Source organism: Chelon labrosus (genome assembly GCF_963514085.1).
Source record: "Chelon labrosus genome assembly, chromosome: 7".
NCBI classification, from domain to species: domain Eukaryota; kingdom Metazoa; phylum Chordata; class Actinopteri; order Mugiliformes; family Mugilidae; genus Chelon; species Chelon labrosus.
In genome coordinates this window covers 12,818,215-12,837,508 of record NC_140343.1, presented here as the reverse complement: position 1 = coordinate 12,837,508, position 19,294 = coordinate 12,818,215, and the positions used below count along the sequence as shown (strand labels likewise).

Genomic DNA, 19,294 nt, shown 5'->3' with positions numbered 1-19,294 from the left:
TGAATGCACAGATGTATGGCGAGGATGTATTCATTTAAAAGACGTGCCGATTTCTTGAATTAAGCGAGAAAACGTGCGGAAATTTGGCGCTCAAAAATCAAGTATTAGCAGGAACGCTGAGAAATATGCTTGGCTCTTCTGTTTCTCCAGTCCTGATCCGGGCTTCTCCTTCGTAATCTGCTCAGTCCAGCGGCTCTATCTTTGTCTGCCGTCAACCTACTTACTGACCCCAGATGTGTTGTCAGCCTGTCGTCCCGCTGCCTGGCCTCCGTGTCAGAGGGATTACCATAGTCCCCCACATTCAGGGCTGATACTTTAGCATCAGAGCTGGCATGACTGCTGGGCTTTCTCACAGTTCAGGCAACATCGGCTGCATCTTAAAGCCCCCCACCACGAAGGCTGAAATAGATGAAGGATTCCCAAAGAGGAGAAGCGCCGTTTCTGATTCTCTCGAACTTTCTCTGAGCCGTAAGAGCAGATACTAGTGTAATCTGACCCATTGAGCATGGCTGTGGCAGAGCTGGCTAAAACACATCACCCAGATCTTCCCTCTCCTCCTGTTTCTGTTCCACAAAGAAATTAGTTTATTATTTATGTAGGCAACTTTTTTCAAAAAAAATTGCCACGTTTTTCTTTTGTTTTAAAACCAGAAATTAAAACAGAAATTAAAACCACTGTGGAAAAACCTTGGATCACGGGCCGCAAATTGGAGCGTAATTATTTAGTTAGTCTTCTGGGATTAATAAGTACGGAGGTTGGAAATAAAAGGGTAACAACTTTATTTACAGTTCTTTTTAATTAATAAATATCTGTTCTTGGGAATTGGTAATACGGTAAATGTGTTGCCGAATACAAAGACAGAACAAATCATGAAAAGAATGATTGAATTATTAATTAATTTATGTATTTTTAAAATGATGATTTATTTAAATAACATTATTTAGAAAAGAACATGTACAAGGGTTAAAAAACAAGTATAGTGTAAATTACTGCTGCTGGAGATCTAAATATTAGTTTCTTAAGACCAAGCTGCTTATAAAAAAATAGTTTAAATCTGATATGTGTAAATGATAATTATTTAATATGTGCCAGGTTAATAAAAACACTACATTATCAGTACTAATACTAAGTTATTTATAAATAATCCCCCTCCAGTGCACATTTGTTACCCTCTTATTCCCTGTATTCTTCACTCGTTCATGCCAGAAGATTCCCAGTAAGTGTTTGACGGGTACCTCATTTGTACATAATATTTACAGTCCTAATTTGCGGGCTGTAATCTAAAGTTTGACATGAATATATTATATACAAACGCATTACCACGACAGTTTCGTTGAGTCTGTGTTGCCTCTAAAGTTTGCATCTTAATTGTTGTAAATTTTGTACAGTTTGAAAACGTGTTGATCGTCTTGTTTCATGAGCGCTATTTATTATTGCCATGTGTCTTTGAAAAAGATGTAAAAGAGAGCACTGAATTTATTCATTTATGCCTTCTGTGTAATGGTATGAACTGTGTACAGTCAAATCTATATGAGGAAAATAAAGCTGAACTGTCTTTGGGTTACTCTCGGGCGCGTTTCTCTTTCATACACTGGGCCTGCGGTGATGAATGTGAGAGTTAAGATTTTCAGCTGGACTTTGTTTTTAATATATCAAAAGAAAAATATGTGCTGTTGGTGTTTTTATTATTTTGCCTTATTGAAACGCTCTTAGAGCGAGTTAACCCACAAATTCATTTACCCATTGAGAGCATTTACCACACACTTAGGCCTCTATTCAATTGTGGAGATCCATTTAGTACCACCAACAGACAGTGGTCAGTCAGTTAACAGTGATTGATACTGCTTTCCTCTCTCGCTCGCTGGGTGGGGGTGACAAGAAAGATGCATGAAGAGAGAGAAGAAAGAACGAGGAGAGAGGAATAAAACGGGTGCAGAAACAGATGCCTTGCGAGCTATTTCTCTGATCCTCTCAGTGCTAAAGAGACACGGCGGCAGATTGCAGTGCTACGCTGTCAAATCTACCCTTAATCCACGTGCTGTTAACTAATTGCAGAGTGCTTTGTGAAATATGGGCAAACATGCTTTGTAGTCGGGCAAAGAGGGGAATATGGCACATATGCAGGCCATTAGCTTGTATGTTAGCGTGTCAACCTGACAAATAGTCTGTACGGAGGACCGCAGCCGTGATTGTTAACAAGTGACGCCGTTTACAATTCTCTGACGCAAGCCGAACTTTTATCGATTTTATCACCTTCCAATAATGATGATCTAAAGGCTACATCTCATTTTGAATTCTTTAAATCCTCTTAAATTGTATTTCATAATTTGTATTCAACCTAAAAACAATCAAATTTAGACAATATCGAGTGATAGTGGACAGATGCTGCCTTCAAATGGAACTTGTGAGCTCAGCGGTTGGCGTCTAGAAGCCACTGAGGCTAACCATTTAGCAAGCTAACAACTGGTTAACTTCTGGTGCCTTAAAATGGGGCTGCGTTTTACCACGGTCACGAGAAAAGTTCATTTGAGCGGCCATCTCTGTTCAAGACCTCATAAATGGAAACCACACTGGAAGTCACGTAGACAAAATAAAAGCGGTAACACCAGCTTTAAGTTGTGAGAACACCGATGCTGGAAACTGGTGGCTAATGATTTAGCAAAATAATTGAGCAGTAGTAGGAAATGGAAAGTCACAACGAAAAGACAAAGTTAAGACACATTAAAAGATTACAAAGAAAAACTTTAATTACTTACCTTCCACTATCTAAAGTACAGCTGAGGCTAATGGGGATGCCATTAGGTGTTCAGATATTTGATTATTAACTCGAGTGTCGCTGTTATCTATTCGTGCAGCGGTTTGTTGTTCTTAGGCCAGCTGTCCCTCTCTCTGCCTCTGCATCCTCCTTTCAACGAGCTTCTCATCCGTATACTCTGGCTCAAAACGGTAAGGACGTCCCTCATAAACAAAGTCGTCGTCCACAACCTCAGAATTGGAAAAATATTCCGCAGTGTTGCAAAAAACTAGCAGCATCAAATTACAGGTAAACAAGAGATGACATCATCCAGGTCAGAGGTTGGTAGGTCAATCTACAAACCCCGGATGATGGTAACAGGTAACTCTGGACTCAACGGGGAATAGCACTAGAGTATCATAACAAAATATTGGTGAAATGAACGAGTTACACGGCAGATAATACGTTATTTAGAGGCTGCGTTTCGGTGCCCCAGTCACTCCCACTATATGGATATACGCGGATCTAAATATCGTCCAAACGACTCCAAATGACACAAAAGTTATATGGGTGAGTACATGATAGTATTTTAAATAAGGTCCAGGTTGTAAAAAACGGTAATTCCCTTGTAAATATATGACCAGATGAGGACTAAACATGAACGGCTGTGACTAATGCAAAAGCTTTTGAAAAATCTCAGTCTGCACCAATGACATTGCAGTCCTCCATGACTGAAGGCATCTGAATCAGCCTCAACAGGAGAACGGTGGCATAAATTAGGCCTAAAAGTGCTGTCAATGAACACTTACTGTGTCCTTTGCTGAGGGTCATTCACCATCTCTCTGTCTGCTTTCTGACAAAGGCATAAAATACACCCCTAACAAAAACTTACGTGATTGTGTTCCCGCTCAGGCGTTGCTGTTGTCCTCAGACAGGTGCTGGATCGCTAAAACCTTTGCTTACAGTGGATTTATTCCCTGAAACTTTGGCGCTGGCTAAGTATGTTTAGAATTATAATGAAATTACTCCACCGTACACATCCGTATGAAACTCATTTCTATGCAGCAATGTGCAACATTTGTCTCAGAGGCGGCCAATGTAACCCAAACTTAAGTGTTATCGATTCCTTTGTGTTTTAGCTATTCGTGTTGCATTATAAAAAATAAAATGCAAAGAGTCAGCTCGGTCTCAGTTTGCACGTTTGCATAAAATGCTTCAAATTGAGCTGATTTTTATTTAAGCATTGATTGGCTGGCTCATGGGCATTAATGGATAGACTCTAATAGTACGGGCTTACAAAGATAAAGAGCCACACAGACAGTTAGGATAATTTACACGCCACTTACAGCACTAGTATACAAATAAATCTGTGGAAACTCCACCACTGTTGCTTTTGCGAAGATGACAAACACAAGCGCAAATGCCATTATCATCGATCGCGAGGCTTTTATTACAAACTTCCTGAAGGAAACTGTTGGTTGTTTTTTTTTTTCATCTGAAGCAAAGAGGAATAAATTAACATGCAAAACAGGCAGAATTTGTTTTGAACCGAAAGTCAATCTTGCAGCATTTAGACAGGGCATTTTTCTCCCCCCAAACGACTCCATTCAGTCCACAGTGAACAACGATCCGCAGGATGACGAAGTGAGTCTTAAAGAGGGGCTGGAGTCAAACGGAGGCCTCTCAATGACACCCTCAAGGTTGGGAGCTCAAGGCTGTTTTAATATGAAACTGGGACTTTTCCCCTCAATAATCACCCTGCAGATATCAGATAGATGACAGGTAACCAGGGGAGGAGGATTCATGGCCCTGAATAGTCATAGTAGTGATGAAACATTTGCTGTGTTGAAGGCCTTTGTCTCCACTCTGGTTTGCTTGTGGTTTCCACGTATATATGTGACGAAGACAATACCTGTGAGGCTACAAACCAGACCGCTGTTTGCTGGCTTGCCTGAAAGTCTGAAAGGTCACATCCCCTGAGTTTGTGGATAGCACAAATGCTATTTCATCACCATAAACGACACATAAAGCTTTAGAGCCGAGCCTCAGAGTCTCTCGCAAACACAAACTTGGCCGGCGGTGAATGAATCTCTGATATTAGTGGGAAGTGTTTCAGCAGCCGAGGGATTTCTGCTTACTGTTGGGTTCCCAGCCGTGCTGCTGAGCGGTGGGTGAGGGTGTACTGCAGCATAAAGAGAAGATGAGGGGGGAAGGGGGTGAAGCGAGATAAAGGGTGGCACAGGGAGCTGGCCGAGGCAACAACACGCCACGGCTTTTACAGGAGACGGATAAAGTAAGCCAGGGTGCAGAATGACGGCTAGAGAAAGAAGAACAAACTGTTCTTATGAGGCACACATACAGTGATCAGGCATAACATTATGACCACTGACAGGAGAAGTAAATGACATCGACCATTTCGTGACAATTCAATGTTCTGCTGGGAAACTGTTGGACCTGGCATTCATTGATGTGGATGTTACTTAGACATGTAGCACCCACCCAGACCAGACTAGGCACCCCCACCCCATAGCAATGACACTCCTTGATGACAGCAGCCATCCCCAGCAGGATGCAGCCTGACACAGGCACTCACACAAAAACGGTTTAGGAACAACTAAAAAAAAACAGCACAAGGTGTTGACCTGGCCTCCAAATTCACTAGATCCCAAACCAAACAAGTATCTGTGGGATGATTCACAGAGGCCCCTTACCCTCAACCCATAGGAACTAAAGGCCCCCACTAACAACATACTGTTCCCAGAGACCACAGGACACCCTCAGAAGGGCCATGTCCATTCTTTGATGAGGCACAAGGGAGACCTACACAATATCAGGAATCATAATTGTCATAATGTTATGCCTGATCGAACGTACATCACAAATGATGGACAATAAACGTGGACATACACCCTCAATAAGGTGTCTCAAGAATGCACACTACTATGCTGGTTCTTAGTCTGATGTATTGGTTTGAATTTGTACAATTTTATTAATTTATTTTATTATAGTCAGGACCCTTTTATTCCTCTTAATGTAATTACAATCATTCATGTTTCTGTGAATGATGTGTCTAGGTCTGAGGTCTGCTGTTACAAAGCAGTTTCACTGTTCACTGCTTACAAAACAGGGACATGAGCAGGTTTTTCAGCTGTAAAAAAAAGGGGGGCTTACAGTAGAGTTGTTGGCCCTGTCCACTTTAAGCGTCCCTGAGAAAGACACAGAATCTCATTAGTGAATCACTTTGGATAAAAGTCTGCCAATTGATGTCCTCACGCACTTATTTAAATCACATTTCATTAACGGGGACTTCAAATTAGGCTGTGTTTACTGTGTTTATGAGTCCATGTGAACGCCCTATCTTTTGGTATTCTACGGATGGTTGTAATTGTAGTTTTTTCACCATATGTCTGAGGAAAATGTTAATACTCTAGTATTTTTCTGTCATAAACGCTGCGTGCTTCAAAAAATGGTTCATTTGTTTAGTTTCGTAGCTGACTTTTACTTTCTTGTTTCTTGAAACGTTGAGATGATTTGCATCTTGGGGCAACTCTAAAGAATCGCTGGGGAATAAATATCACCAGCAAAGTGCTGCCACTTCGGCTCACTACTGGAGTAAACATACTTTATTACTTTTCACCTCTAAAAAATGCATAAATATTCAGAAGGATTGAAGAGCGTTGAGGCGTGGGGTGGGGGTGGGGGTGTGTGTGAGAGTCTGCGGTTTGGAGAGGGAGGGAGCTGCAGTGTCAAAAGTGAAAAGCTCAGAGGAAAATTGAGGCCCCATAATGGAAGCATAATGGGCTTAGTGTCAGAGTCTTGCAGACGAGTCGGGAGGGAAGCACAACTGCCGTCATCCTCTTTTACCTCAAGGCAGCATAACAGAGTTTAGGAAGCAACGAGGAGACAACTCCGAGACCCAAACAGGCTTTAGAGATACACCAACGGCCTAATGGCTGCATGTGGATGGAATTCATAACAGTGGGATGGTCACTGGTCGTCTCTTTGTGGGATTGTAGAGCATCGTGTCTCAGACTCGTGATGAATACTCAAAAGGTTTCCTCTCAACTCGTGGAGGGTTCCTCCTCAAAATTCATGAGCGGAAATGCGCAAAATTTTATTGAGGAAGATTTCTTGGCTGGAGTTTGTAAAAGTGGATGAAGATACTTTTAAAAGGAAAAAAGAAAAGAAGTGCTCCGAGGCCCGTGTGAAGGAAAGATGGACGGGACATCGACGCAGACATAGATGTCATGTGGAGAGATTTTAATTCATCTCATGTATAGAACACCTCACCTGCATCTCAATTTACCATCACCACTGTACAACAGCCGACAAGACAAGAATTAAATATGAAGCAGTGACCCTGGTGGTGGACTCCCTGTCCAGGGAAGACAATCCACTACCTTCGTAGATCTGTGAATGACTGACAGACTCTAACTAGACATGTTGAGACGCTTATCTAACGTCTTGTGATGTGACAGATTTCCAGTGAAACACAAGGGGAGCTGAGGGGGGATGAGGGCAGGGGAGGGGGGTGAGCAAGGCTGTGTGTTCGAGAGTAAAGGATTAAGCTCTGTCCCCTCTGTTGTGTACCAAATGTGCACTGGCATCTTCATGAATGCGTGGTTAAGAACCAGGATCCAGATTTAGAGCATTCTCATCTGTGTGTGTGTGTGTGTGAGAGGGGCTTGAGGACTAGTAAAGCAGATTTGGACACTGACCATGTGTTGCTTATTTTTTGGAAAACATCCAGATCCTTCTTCTGTGACATAACAGTACAGACGCAAAGCTGTGTATACAGTACGTTACTGAAGATGGGCAATTTATAAAAGTGTGTGTCAGGCCTGCAAAGCTTTAAACATTGGAATAATAGCCCATTTAATATGCTACATATGTATATGCTTTTATGTTCATCTATGCATGAACTGTGTGTGTATGTTTCTTTGATATAATTAGTTTTTTTTGCAGCATTATTAGTATATAGCTGGTAGGTGGGACCCTGACACACATGCTAATTTGTAGTCTAGTACTAAACTCAGTCTTTTACTGTTGGTTTATTTAGGTATGTTTATTCCCCTGAAGTGCTTTTGATCATGCTACTAACGCCGGCTCATTCTGATGTGTCATATAATTTTCAGTAAAGTCAATAAATGAATAACTAAATAGTCTTGTTTAAGCTGTTGCCAAAATAGCTGGTAGCATATATGTCTGATAACTGAATCTTTATGCGTAATGTACACTAAATAGAAAGTGTAATTCATAATGTAACACAACAGGAGGAGGTGCACATACTGTATTTAGGGTAGGTGGGACTGCAAACTGACCAGCGCCAAACCTTTTGAAACACAAAATCAGAGGAAAACAGTTTCAGTTGAAGACTTTAATGATATATGTCAAATGATTAAAGCATCCCTTGGTACATAACACAACTGACTGATGAACAAACTGTCAGAGAGGGCTGACTCAGACTAAAAGGCCCGACTGGTTGTCACACCTGAGCAGTAGGAGTGGGTGATACTGTACATATGTCGTTTTGTATTGCGATTATGATAAAACAGCGGGATGTCGGAAGTTTAAACTCCTGATAGATAAAAGATGAGCTGATGGGAATGTCGCTTTTTGGTTCTTCCAGTGACTTAAACACCTGGCATATCCAGATACGCCATCGCACCGGGGCACGAAAGAAAATCCTGCCAATAAAGCAGTCCTGCTCAATGATTTGAAATATTGCCAGCAAAGGTCTTATTCAACAAGTGATATTTAAGGTACAGCTACCAAAGTAAAGTAAAATCACAGTTGACAAATCTCTGCTTTCTCACAGGAATCGTCATATCACCCAACCCTACTGTGCATATAGCCAGTACACAGTTTTCAGAAAATTAAAAATTCATGCGGTGCTCTTGATCTCACACGACGACCGGAGCTCAGAGGAGCCGAGTCGGTTAAAATCAAACTCAACTCGAGAACTTGGAAATAAATTCAAACAAAACCTCTGCAGTCCTGCTCTACAAACTCCTGGAGATAGACACAGTCTCTCCAGGGATGAAGGGGAAGACCGGGTGAAGGAGTCGAGCAGGGATAGGAATAAACCATGGGAGATGACAGGGTGGTTGATATGTGAGGGTGGTCTAGCCTTTCGGGGCGGTGTACTGACGCAGGAGAGAGGAGATGGCGCTGGATTCAGTGACCTCCTCGGGGAGAGAGCCCTCCATGTCTTTGATGGACGGGTCAGCTCCGGCGTTCAGCAGGAGCTCCACGATGTCGGCGAACTCACATGCTGATGCTAGGAGAAGGAGAGAAAAGACGCAGCAGGGGTTAGCAGGAGTAGAGCAGATGTTCAAGGTCCCCAGAGGATGATTTTGGAGATCCTTCATTTCCGTTTATCCAGTGAAATATCCAAACATCGACTGGGTGGATTAGAGTCACATTTGGCGCACATATTCATCATTCCTAGATGATGCATCCTAACAACAGTGAGGATCCCCTGACCTTTCCTTAATGCCACAATGAGATTCACATTTGTGGTTTAGAGTGAAACGCCTGAGCTACTACTCTGTGGAATTGACATGAAAATTGGTACAGACATTCATGCCCCTCCCTCTGGATGAACTGCACCTACACAAGTCGAGATTTAATTTAATTTGTTGTGTTGTTAGTAAATGTTAGACAAACTAAGACAGAGAAGGGGATGATTGAGATGTTTTATAGTTCTTTTACTATGCTATAAAGGGAAACTTGTGTATCATCCCAGGATGTTATGAAGGCCTGTACCAAGTTTGAGTAAATTTACCTCATTCTTTCCATTAATACAGTACATACAGTACTGCAGTTAATGAAAAGTCCATTTGCAGTCCCAGCACTGACACCGGCCTGGACCTGAGCTTCCGTCAAACACTTCATTTCTGCCCCATTGGCAATTTGCGCCCCCACTAAAAGCGTCCTCCCTCTCGCTGCATGTGACGGAGGAGGCGGGGGCAGCTCGCACTTTCTTAACCCAGTTAGTGGGTCCCTTAATTTCTGATGCACCTCCTGCCCCTCTGGCACCTCACCTCTCCTTCATCTCCTCTCCTCCTCTCTTGTTCTGAGTGCTCTTCTATGTTGGTGTCACCCGCTCGCTCCTCTTAAAGAGCAGATTCTGTGCGGCGCCATGTTCGCTGATGTCAGCAGCCGCCGTGATTGACAGCCGTGCCTTTTAACCTCCAGCCCAGAGGTGGTGGCTGGCGGGCTGGCTGATGGGAGTGTGTGTGTGTGTGTGTGTGTGTGCACGGGTGCTTGAGATATGATGATACGTAGGAATGTGGAAAGTGTGTGTACATGCTCAGTAGCATGAAATGACACAAGAATCACAAATGTGGTCAAATCATACTAAGAAAGCTCGGATGTTGTCGTTTTTTTTTTTAGCCGTGTTTGCAGACCTCCTCTTGTTACTCTAAACAGTATTTTATTTAGCCAGCGGTGTGCGCGTGGCGGGTGTCTCGCCTGGGCCTTGAGCTGTAAAAAGTGCCTGGCCCTCAGGGGAGCCGTGGAGGAGGAGAACAATTTATGGTGAGCAGTAAACCCTCAATTAATCACTTGCCAGCCACTGTGGCCCTGTGCAAAGAGAGGTGGGAATGAATTTTCATTCTCTACTATTTGTCTCTTGGAGTTCATCGCTTATGTTTATTAGTCATCTTTTTATGCCCCATCCTCTGGGCTTCCTCTGCTGAATGCGTTATTATATGTTTGCGAGTCCAGATCTCTGCTGGGTGACTCAACAGACCGGCACCACGCCACCAAGCAGGGGGACAGATGGCGTAGCCACACACACACAGACAGAGGCTCAGAGGACATGGGAACCGCCCCTCAGGGACATGTGTGTTGGGGCATGATGGGGTCAGGGGAGTCTAAGGACCACTGCTGATTTCCTCTGGGAGGTTTGGCGATTATTACACACACACACACACAGACAGACAGACAGGCACATGCAGACATATAGTACATACCAAAGAAAATACACAGACACACACATAGACACACACAAGAATGTTGTGAAAAAAACAACTGCAGAAAATAAAGATAAAGATGAGGAATGGAGGGGAGGAAATGGGGGAACAGGAGGGAAAGATGACACATTTGAGACAAGAAGTGGACAGAAAAAAAGCTGCCATACATGAAGACAGTGCACATGCAGAAAACATAATGATGTCAGTGTACAATACATGGTTTGTTGCAAAATGAGAGATTTGCCATTTGAAAAACAGAAAAGCAATAAATTTAATTGTTTTTTTGAGCATAAACCATACTGGATGGCAAAGATTAACATTAGAGTCCTTCTTACCATAATGTAGCGCCGTCTGTCCTTCATTATCCTGTAAAAGGCAAAAACAAGTGTTTATGAGAATAAAATACTCCATTCAGTGCACAATTGGTGTGAGAGAAGTTGAAAATTTCTTTGCTCAAACTTCCCAAGAGAAAAACTCACACCTGCCAGAATACCAATTAACTTCTTGTTGCCGGACAAAGGCTGCCATGTTTTCATTGTAACGGAGGGGGATTATACGAAGATGAGGTATTGATTTGAGAAAAGCGTGGCCTGCAAATCAAATGTTTCAACTCGCAGGGGGGGTTTCCAACTCTGGTGAACTTAAAACAGCAAGCTACTAAAACTCAACAAACAATACAAACGCTAGACAAGTGAAAGCAGCAACTTGGAAGCATCAACCCTTCAAACTAACTTCCAACAATCCTGTGTTCACGGTCTAGTCAAATAAACTAACTTAGCTAGTTTTATTGGATCGCTTAAAAGAAAGCAAAGAAGAAAAAACATTTACATTTGCTCGACTGATTCTATTAGTATGTTTTGTTATAGGTACACATTAGATTTGTTGCAGTTCTTTTCATCAAGTGGTAGCTATTGTCAGTCATGTGTCAATGTTACTTGACCTTAATAAATAAATAAATCTTGCCAAAAGAATCAACCATTTTCTACTACAGCCTGGTAAATGTTACTTAAACAGCAGGGAGTCCTTTTAGCTGAGGATTAAAACACCTTTTTCTATTCACTCCAGCAGGATGTGCCAACACAGCGTACGTCAGTAGCATGTAGCATGATGCTAAAGTCTCTCATTAAGCAGAATGGGCTCTGAGCTGATTTGGTTCAAAGTAAGAGCTTCCAGACAATCTCACTGATGACCTCTGGACACTTTTGGAAAGGTCTTTTCTGACTGCTTTAGGTCTGTGAGCACAACAACAAAGATAACAGAGAAAAATTGGTGCACTGCACCTTTAGAAAAATAGCACTGTCCCTTTAAGAAAGACGGTAGTCTTACTTGAAGTGTGCGTGGCTGTGGATGGGTGCCGCTGAACGGGCATGTCTCAATAAAAAGTGAAAAAACAAAACAAAAAGATGAACATTTGTCTTGCTGTTTGTTTTGGAGGTGCAGCAGATAAATGATCAGACTAACATTTAAAACATTTTTTTTTTTTTTCCAATGGCACGCGATCATATCCTGTTTCGGCCGTGTTGTTTCGGTGATAAAAAATTCCGGCCGAAAATGGCCCAAAAGTGCATTTTCGTTTTTTTGGCCGAAAATTTCCGGTGGCCGAATATTCGGTGCATCCCTAAAGAAAACTACTAAATGTTTCCAGACCCTGACACAAAACCTCAGGGACAATGGAGTAGAGAGTTTTTAGAGGTTGACCAGGAAAGCAGAGATGATCTCTAGCATACGTGTGTGTGTGTACGTGTGAGTGTGTGTCCTTCAAATGGCAAAAATGGTACTTGGGGTGAAGGGGTCAACAGTAGAGATATAATTCTTGCAAGAAGTGTTGGACTGGAGACAGGGAAATATGTGTGTGTGTGCGTGTGTCGAGGTATAATAAGACTCAATATATGACAGGCATCATCAACAGAAGATTCAGCTCTTAATCACCGCCCCAGGCTGCCTTTGCACCTCATAATGATGATGAATGGTCAAACTGTTGCCTCCAGACTCAGAACAAGAGCAGCTAAGTACAATGATTTCAAAAGCTCTGACAGATTAAAAGGCAGGAGGAGCAGTGACATTTCCTGCTATATCCTGTGAAATGTCACCGCAGAGGGAAAACTTTCGCCCTTATAAAAGCAGATCCTCATGCATACTTGCAATACTTCTGACTTATCTTCTGCCAAACCGCACACCCTTTGTTAATATTCTTTTAATGTTTCAACCATTATTCCTCATCTCCCCCACCATTCACTCCTCTCTTTTAATTCTCCACCTTTCTTACTCTTCCTTATTTAGTCTCATCTCCAATCCCTCACTTCCTTTCCTGTCTGAGCCCAGTGCAGAGTGATCCTATTGTTGTGTTTCCCTGTGTCTCTCAGGGGCAGCACTTCAGGGACCTGCTGATTGGATTAGAGCTTTCTATTCCCTCTGGGTGGATCACTGAGCACAAATGCAAATCGCCACCAACATGGAAAGCGTGCAGTGGTTAACCCAAGACGACTATGCTGTCTGTCTACGAGTCGAATCACAACCTGTGATGTACTGCGGACGCGGTGTCTGTCTCTCAGAATCATGTTGAGCGTAGAAAAAAGGGGACAGAACTGCAGTAAAATGACTAAATAGATACACGCAACTGCCTAGAGGGTAAAAATTTTACCACCCATGTGTTTCCTGTAAATATAAAAGGGTGTACGGCATTTATCGAACTAGGGTGGAGAAAAATATACTCAACACAACACACACACGGCACAGTGGGACAGTGACAGATGTTTACTGACAGGGCCAAGTCCAAGACCTTGATGCACATAAATGCAGTACACACAGTTATAATTAAAGTGTAAGGGTTGAAGCCCTAATCTGCAGCAAGCGTTAATCTGCAGTTTCTTGTTCAGTGACCATAAATGCACACAAATACGCGCAAATGTATGGCCGACGATAAGCGAGTAAAATTTCTGAAACGCAACTTAATCGTCTTCGTGCAGCGAGTCTGTAAGAAAAAAAGTGTCCATGTGTACGTTTCAGAACAGGTATAGTTTGATGAGGATGCCAGCGCACGTGTGCAAGCCTACATGCTTCTCGAATGTCCATGTGAGGGGTCAGCGGCCTGTCCTCTCAGCGTTCCCTAATGCCCCTGGATCCAGGACGGAGGCTTGATGGAATCACAGGAAATTGGATTGTGTTCCATTTGCTTTGGAAGCAGACAGGAAGGGACACTCTCCACCCCGCTGCCCACCCCCCAATACCTGCAGTTAGCATCCCCGCCCCCCTCTCTTGTACACCCCTGTTCCCATCCTATTACGGAGCCGTGCCGCACCAAACCTCTGCTTTTACATGTCATCCAAAGTTTCCCCTTGCAGTGCAGAAATGCTGGGCTGGATGTCATCGGGGAGCTCAATAAAGCAGCTACTTGCACAATACCGGCAGCGCGGACCCAGCACAGTGTAGTGTATTACCCTAATGGGGTGGAGCAATATGCTTAGGAGCTGCATGGGTAGGGACTGATCTATCAGTACAATTGCAGTTTTGCTGAATTTAAGTCAAACCGATCTATCATTTCTACTGCACAAATGATGTGAAGCAAGATGGATGAAAGAGAAAGAGAGTGAATTAAGAATATACACACAGACATGTAGTCTTGTTACTCAACAAATCAAAAATGATAATGCTGTGCCTGGTCCGAAAATTGGTCAAAAGAAAACGTTGGGGACGAAATATTTTTGAGGGCAAGTTTTTGAGCCTGAGGCAAACACAGTGTGTGTGTAAGATGGTGAAAGCTTTCTCTGGTATATGTTAGGTGACCTGGACACCACAGCAAGGTCTTTTCACCCCTTTTTCTTTATCACAACTAAATAAAGACCTGCGTTTTCTCTGTGCCATTCTCGATATTCAATGCCATAAGGACATGGAAGTAATTTTAAGGTGGGCAAGATGTCATTAGCACGCAATGATTTGAAAGTGTTATAAAAATGAAACGACTACTTGCGACATGTAGGAATTTAGCAACAATAAATCACTACTTACAGCCATTTAAAGAAATTAGTATAATTACTGTTCACAAACAAGACTTTAGCCAAGATGACTGCCAGTGCTCTTGGCTTAGACGTATGCTAAGTCAAGAGGAAGCTCTCATTCTTATAGTGCGAGTACAGCTATAGATTCTTTGCTCTTGTAACGAAGGTCAACAGACTATTTGAAAAAGTTGCAGCCGGTGTAGAGTTGACTTGGACTGCAGTTCCTTGACTGGCCGTTAGAAAACTCGTTGTACGGACTTGCAATTCCTCTTTCGGCTTGCTTTTCTTATCTCATTTTTCTGTGTCTCAGTAAACTTTCTTTGGGCTTTTCTTCCTCTCCTCCTCCTTTACCCGCCTCCCCCATTTTCCCCCCACTTCTGTCCCTGACAGCAACATTAAACAAGTGGGGAAAAATGAACAAGCAATTATGATTTATGATCAATGCATGCAGCAGCTGCTGACTTTTATAATGACAGTGGCCGGGGGAGGGAGGCGCCGCGAGCGAGGATGAATGTGTGCGGGTATCAGTCTCCAGGGTGTGTGTGTATGTGTGTGTGTGTGTGTGGGGTAGATGAGGGGTGAATCGATAGGCGACTGGGATCATTGGTATGCAGATTCCAGCAGATAGCATTATGATGAGCAGGTGCCATCAATCAGAAAGCCAAACACATATCTGAGCCGGAGGGAAGGAGAAGGTGGTTCTCCTTCAGTAAGTAATAGAGAAGCTACTGCGCTACCAACACCATGGACAAGACTTCCTTGCAACTTTAAAGTACCACAAGTCACACATACTGTACTTTACAGCTGGCCATTTTCTTAAGACACAATACCCTAGTTTTATGGTTGGATCTGCGTTTTCAGGGTGGTAGGAAAATCTGCTTGTAGCAACCATAACAGAGAACATGTCTCCAACTACTGATGATTGGCAAATCATCAACAGTTAGAGACAGAGGGACGGCTGTAGACGCACCAGGCTCTGGTAACCCTCTTGTATATTCCATACCATCATTAGGGATGGGAAATATTGTTAGTGCATGGATGGTGCAAGCTCTACTCTTGAAAAATAAAGATGCTGCTGTTCCATCTTGGTTCACCCAACTCTCCAATCCTGCTATCACCGTGGTGAATTTGGTGGTTGGAAGCAAAGTGGGAACTGCTGTGTGTTACAGACAACTGTATCAGACACTCCCGCCGGCCGTCGCATCAAATTTGAGATCAGTTTAACTTGATACCAGACCACTTCACACACTCTAAGGTTTTTCTGCCCATTATTGCTACAACTCGCTGAATTTTATTAACATTACATGATCTCATCACCACGTTGCTGCTAGTCCCTTCTGGTGTGTATGTTACTTATGTAAATTAAAAACATACAGTATAATTTCACCTGTGAAGGTTCTCAGTCATCCAGGTCATGGTATATCCAAAAAAGGTTCAAAAAAGGCATCTGGAGTTTTTTGAGAAGACTTTTCACCACTCATCCGAGTAGCTTCTTCAGTTCTAGGGGACTGGTGGAAAGTCCGAGGACTACTGGAACTAGTAGCTACTAGCAAGTTCCAGCAGGAGTTCCTATTTAAACCTCAGACTTCCCCTAGAACTGAAGAAGCTACTCGGATGAGTGGTGAAACGTCTTCTCAAAAAACTCTCCAGTTGCCTTTTTTGAACCTTTTTTGGATACAGTATAATTTCATTTGCAAAATACTAAATTCAAAGGAACTGATAGAGGAAAGCTTGCAGAAACTGTTACCTACACTAACATATTCAATTTTTGTGTGACGTATTTAGGATTAAGAAGTTAGGCAGGCGTGTTCTTCCACATGAGTTTGCCCTTTGTTTGCTACGTGTGCATCCGTGAGTGTTTATCCTGATGTGTGCACTGGGAGGGCCCCCCTTTTAAAAGGATGTGCAGACCGGGGGCCAGCCCTAATTGAATCTGGGTCTGCTCTCTGAGCAGGGAGAGGTAACCTTGCCACTCAGTGTGTGAGCACTGCCACCCAAGGTCAAATTATCCTGACACCAAACGCGCTGGCCTTCACACCCCCTAAGAGTGTCCTTCAGGTGCCTAGGAGTTCCACCTCACAGTGCCGACAGCAAGATCACGTTTTAAGGGGTAAACCATGAAAAAAAATCAGTATTATGAATATGTATTGTTGGAGTTCAAAAGTGTATTACATTTTACTCCAGAGCAGGTAATCCAGACCAAAACAAACCCCATGTGGGTGTGGGACAAACAGCAGCAAGTGTACCTAAAGTAATGTACAATTTCAAAACTCCATACCGTCGTATTTTTAGCTTTTCTCTATATCCACCAGACAAAAGGCGGCTCTTTTGCCTTTAAATCTCCATCTCTTGCCCTGTTCCTTGCTGCACATCCTCTTCCCCTGCTCACTTCTCTCCCCTCCCCATGCCGCTGAGCTTGCTTGTTCCCATGGGATACCTTAGCCTCCATTAAAGCCATCAGAGGAGGAGGATAGGGTTGAGGCTGAGAATTAACATCGCCAGAGGCCCCGTCGATCCTCCTGCGGCTCATCGATGATGTTTAAAAAGAAATATATGAAATAAATAAATACATAAAAGAGTGTAATATGAAAATCAATGGCTAGGCAGCTGGGGCTGTGGCTGAGGCATTTGGAGTGAGGGACTCATAAAGCTGAGTACTGCGGGAGACTGATGGAAGGCAAAACACTTACTTTGTTTATTCTCTCTCCTCACCCCCGTCCCCTCCCCTTGCTGTCTGTATTCAGCTCTCACTCTCTTACTCCCACTCCCCCCCCCCCACACACACACCACGACTCCCCTCTGTCTGAAACAGTCGAGGACAGCTTTAATGCTCCTGACAATTTATGTGGACGGTTAAGAACGATGGAAATCAAATAGTTGAGTGTAGGCAAGGCCCAGTGAGTGGCCAATAAGAAAGAAACAACAGCTGATGATGGCAAAGAGGACTGTTACCTGCTGGAATGGCTCTTTAGGCTGCACTATTACTGTCAAGGCGCTGGCTCTTTTCTGAGTGCTCATATTATAGATTCATAACTGTATCTATGTCTGATAGGCCCTTTTAACACAGCACGGCAACGGCTTTCATTTCATCGAGTCCAGCTAATGTGCAGCAAGTACTAAATACGAATCCTATAAGCGGCTTACGGTGTGACTTATAAAATGTCAAGTGCTGTGTGAGGTGACTGTGGTGCAGTAGCAGTTCATGTGTGTATTATCCATCACGGAGGCGTGTTCTGATTCAAGTTCGCTGAAAACGGTAAACCCGAACAAGATCTGTCTGCCTTAACCTTCGTAAGGAAATATATAAAAACGTCTCTACAGGTGTTCTCAGTGTAACTTTGTGACCTTGGCTGCATCCGCGCTCGTCTAAACACAAACCTGTGTCATGCTGCAACACGTACCAAGGAACAAACACTTTCACATTTGTACCTTCTTGTTTCTTCTTTGCTAGTCTTGCAATAAGAACATGTGCAATAAACACATTGTAAAAGATATGCAACACAATGCATTCACAATCAGCATGCAGACACTGGACTAATCAATGGAGCCGTATGGGCCATGCATTCACTCATCAATAACTGTTTATCTATCCAAGATATTATGGCACATTGCAAGATTTCCTCAAATTATGAGGGCCGACATCACAGTATATATATATATATAATTTGATAATGTGCTAACAGTATATATCAACATATTTATAGCACACAACCATGGTTAAAGGAGAAATGGGGGGAAAAAACAGTATATGAATGTCGTTGTTACTCAGTGAATTAAAACCTGAAATTCTTTATGGTCATAAAGAGTGAATTCAGAGAAGGGACAACTACCATAGAATAAGAAGTATGGCTAAATCACATCACAGTATACATCCTCGTCATATTGACCGACCCAACTACTGCCCATGCCACATAGTTGTTTACTCTGCTCCATTTCTCCCTGCATCTTATTTTGTTCTCCATTTCTACTCTTTCTCAATTCCCAACAGATTTCCCTCCTTTCTTTTTCCACCTTGCTGCCTTTTCTTTACCGACCTTTTATACCGTGGAGCATAGGTTGCGCAATTACACACACATACACGCGCACACAGACACACAATTATGACGAATCTTGTTGGATATTTGTTATGACTGGGCTGACTGAGCCATTAGTTATAGGAGGCAGTGCTGGGAAAGGGGAGGGATACAAACGTGTAATAATGCTTTCACTATAGAATTTCAATCAGCTACCATGGTGTGTGTGTGTGTTTGTGTGGGTGTGTGTGGGTGTGTGTGTGTGTGTGTTTGCCACGTTGATCACACAAGTAGTTGACACCAAAACAGCTCACCCACAATACATAAGATGCATAAAAACGTTCTGCTGAATGCTGCAACATCAAGCTGAAATGTAATTAATACTGAAACAGGTTTATTACGGATTTTGTGAAAAATGTGCATGAATAGATGCTAATGCTTAAAATTTGTTCAGATTGATTAAAGTGACATATTTTCTCTGACATGCTACTTGATTTGAAAGCTGGGAATTTGGCACAAACCAAGAATATCTCAGTCCAGAACACCTATTCTTCTGAGAAGAGGGGAAACCTT

The 19,294-nt window shown here is 42.8% G+C and overlaps 1 protein-coding gene across 1 annotated transcript in view; it reads right to left on the bottom strand.

The window, feature by feature from the left end:
* Nucleotides 1–7,956: 7,956 nt before the first annotated feature.
* acbd6 (acyl-CoA binding domain containing 6) overlaps nt 7,957–19,294 on the bottom strand; it is a 29,591-nt gene continuing 18,253 nt past the window's right edge. The window contains exons 7-8 of the mRNA XM_084548491.1: nt 11,049–11,079; nt 7,957–9,014 (exon numbers count right to left, since the gene is read on the bottom strand). Coding sequence (XP_084404617.1) covers nt 8,860–9,014; nt 11,049–11,079 — 186 coding nt within the window. The 3' untranslated portion in view covers nt 7,957–8,859. The remainder of the gene's footprint in view (nt 9,015–11,048; nt 11,080–19,294) is intronic.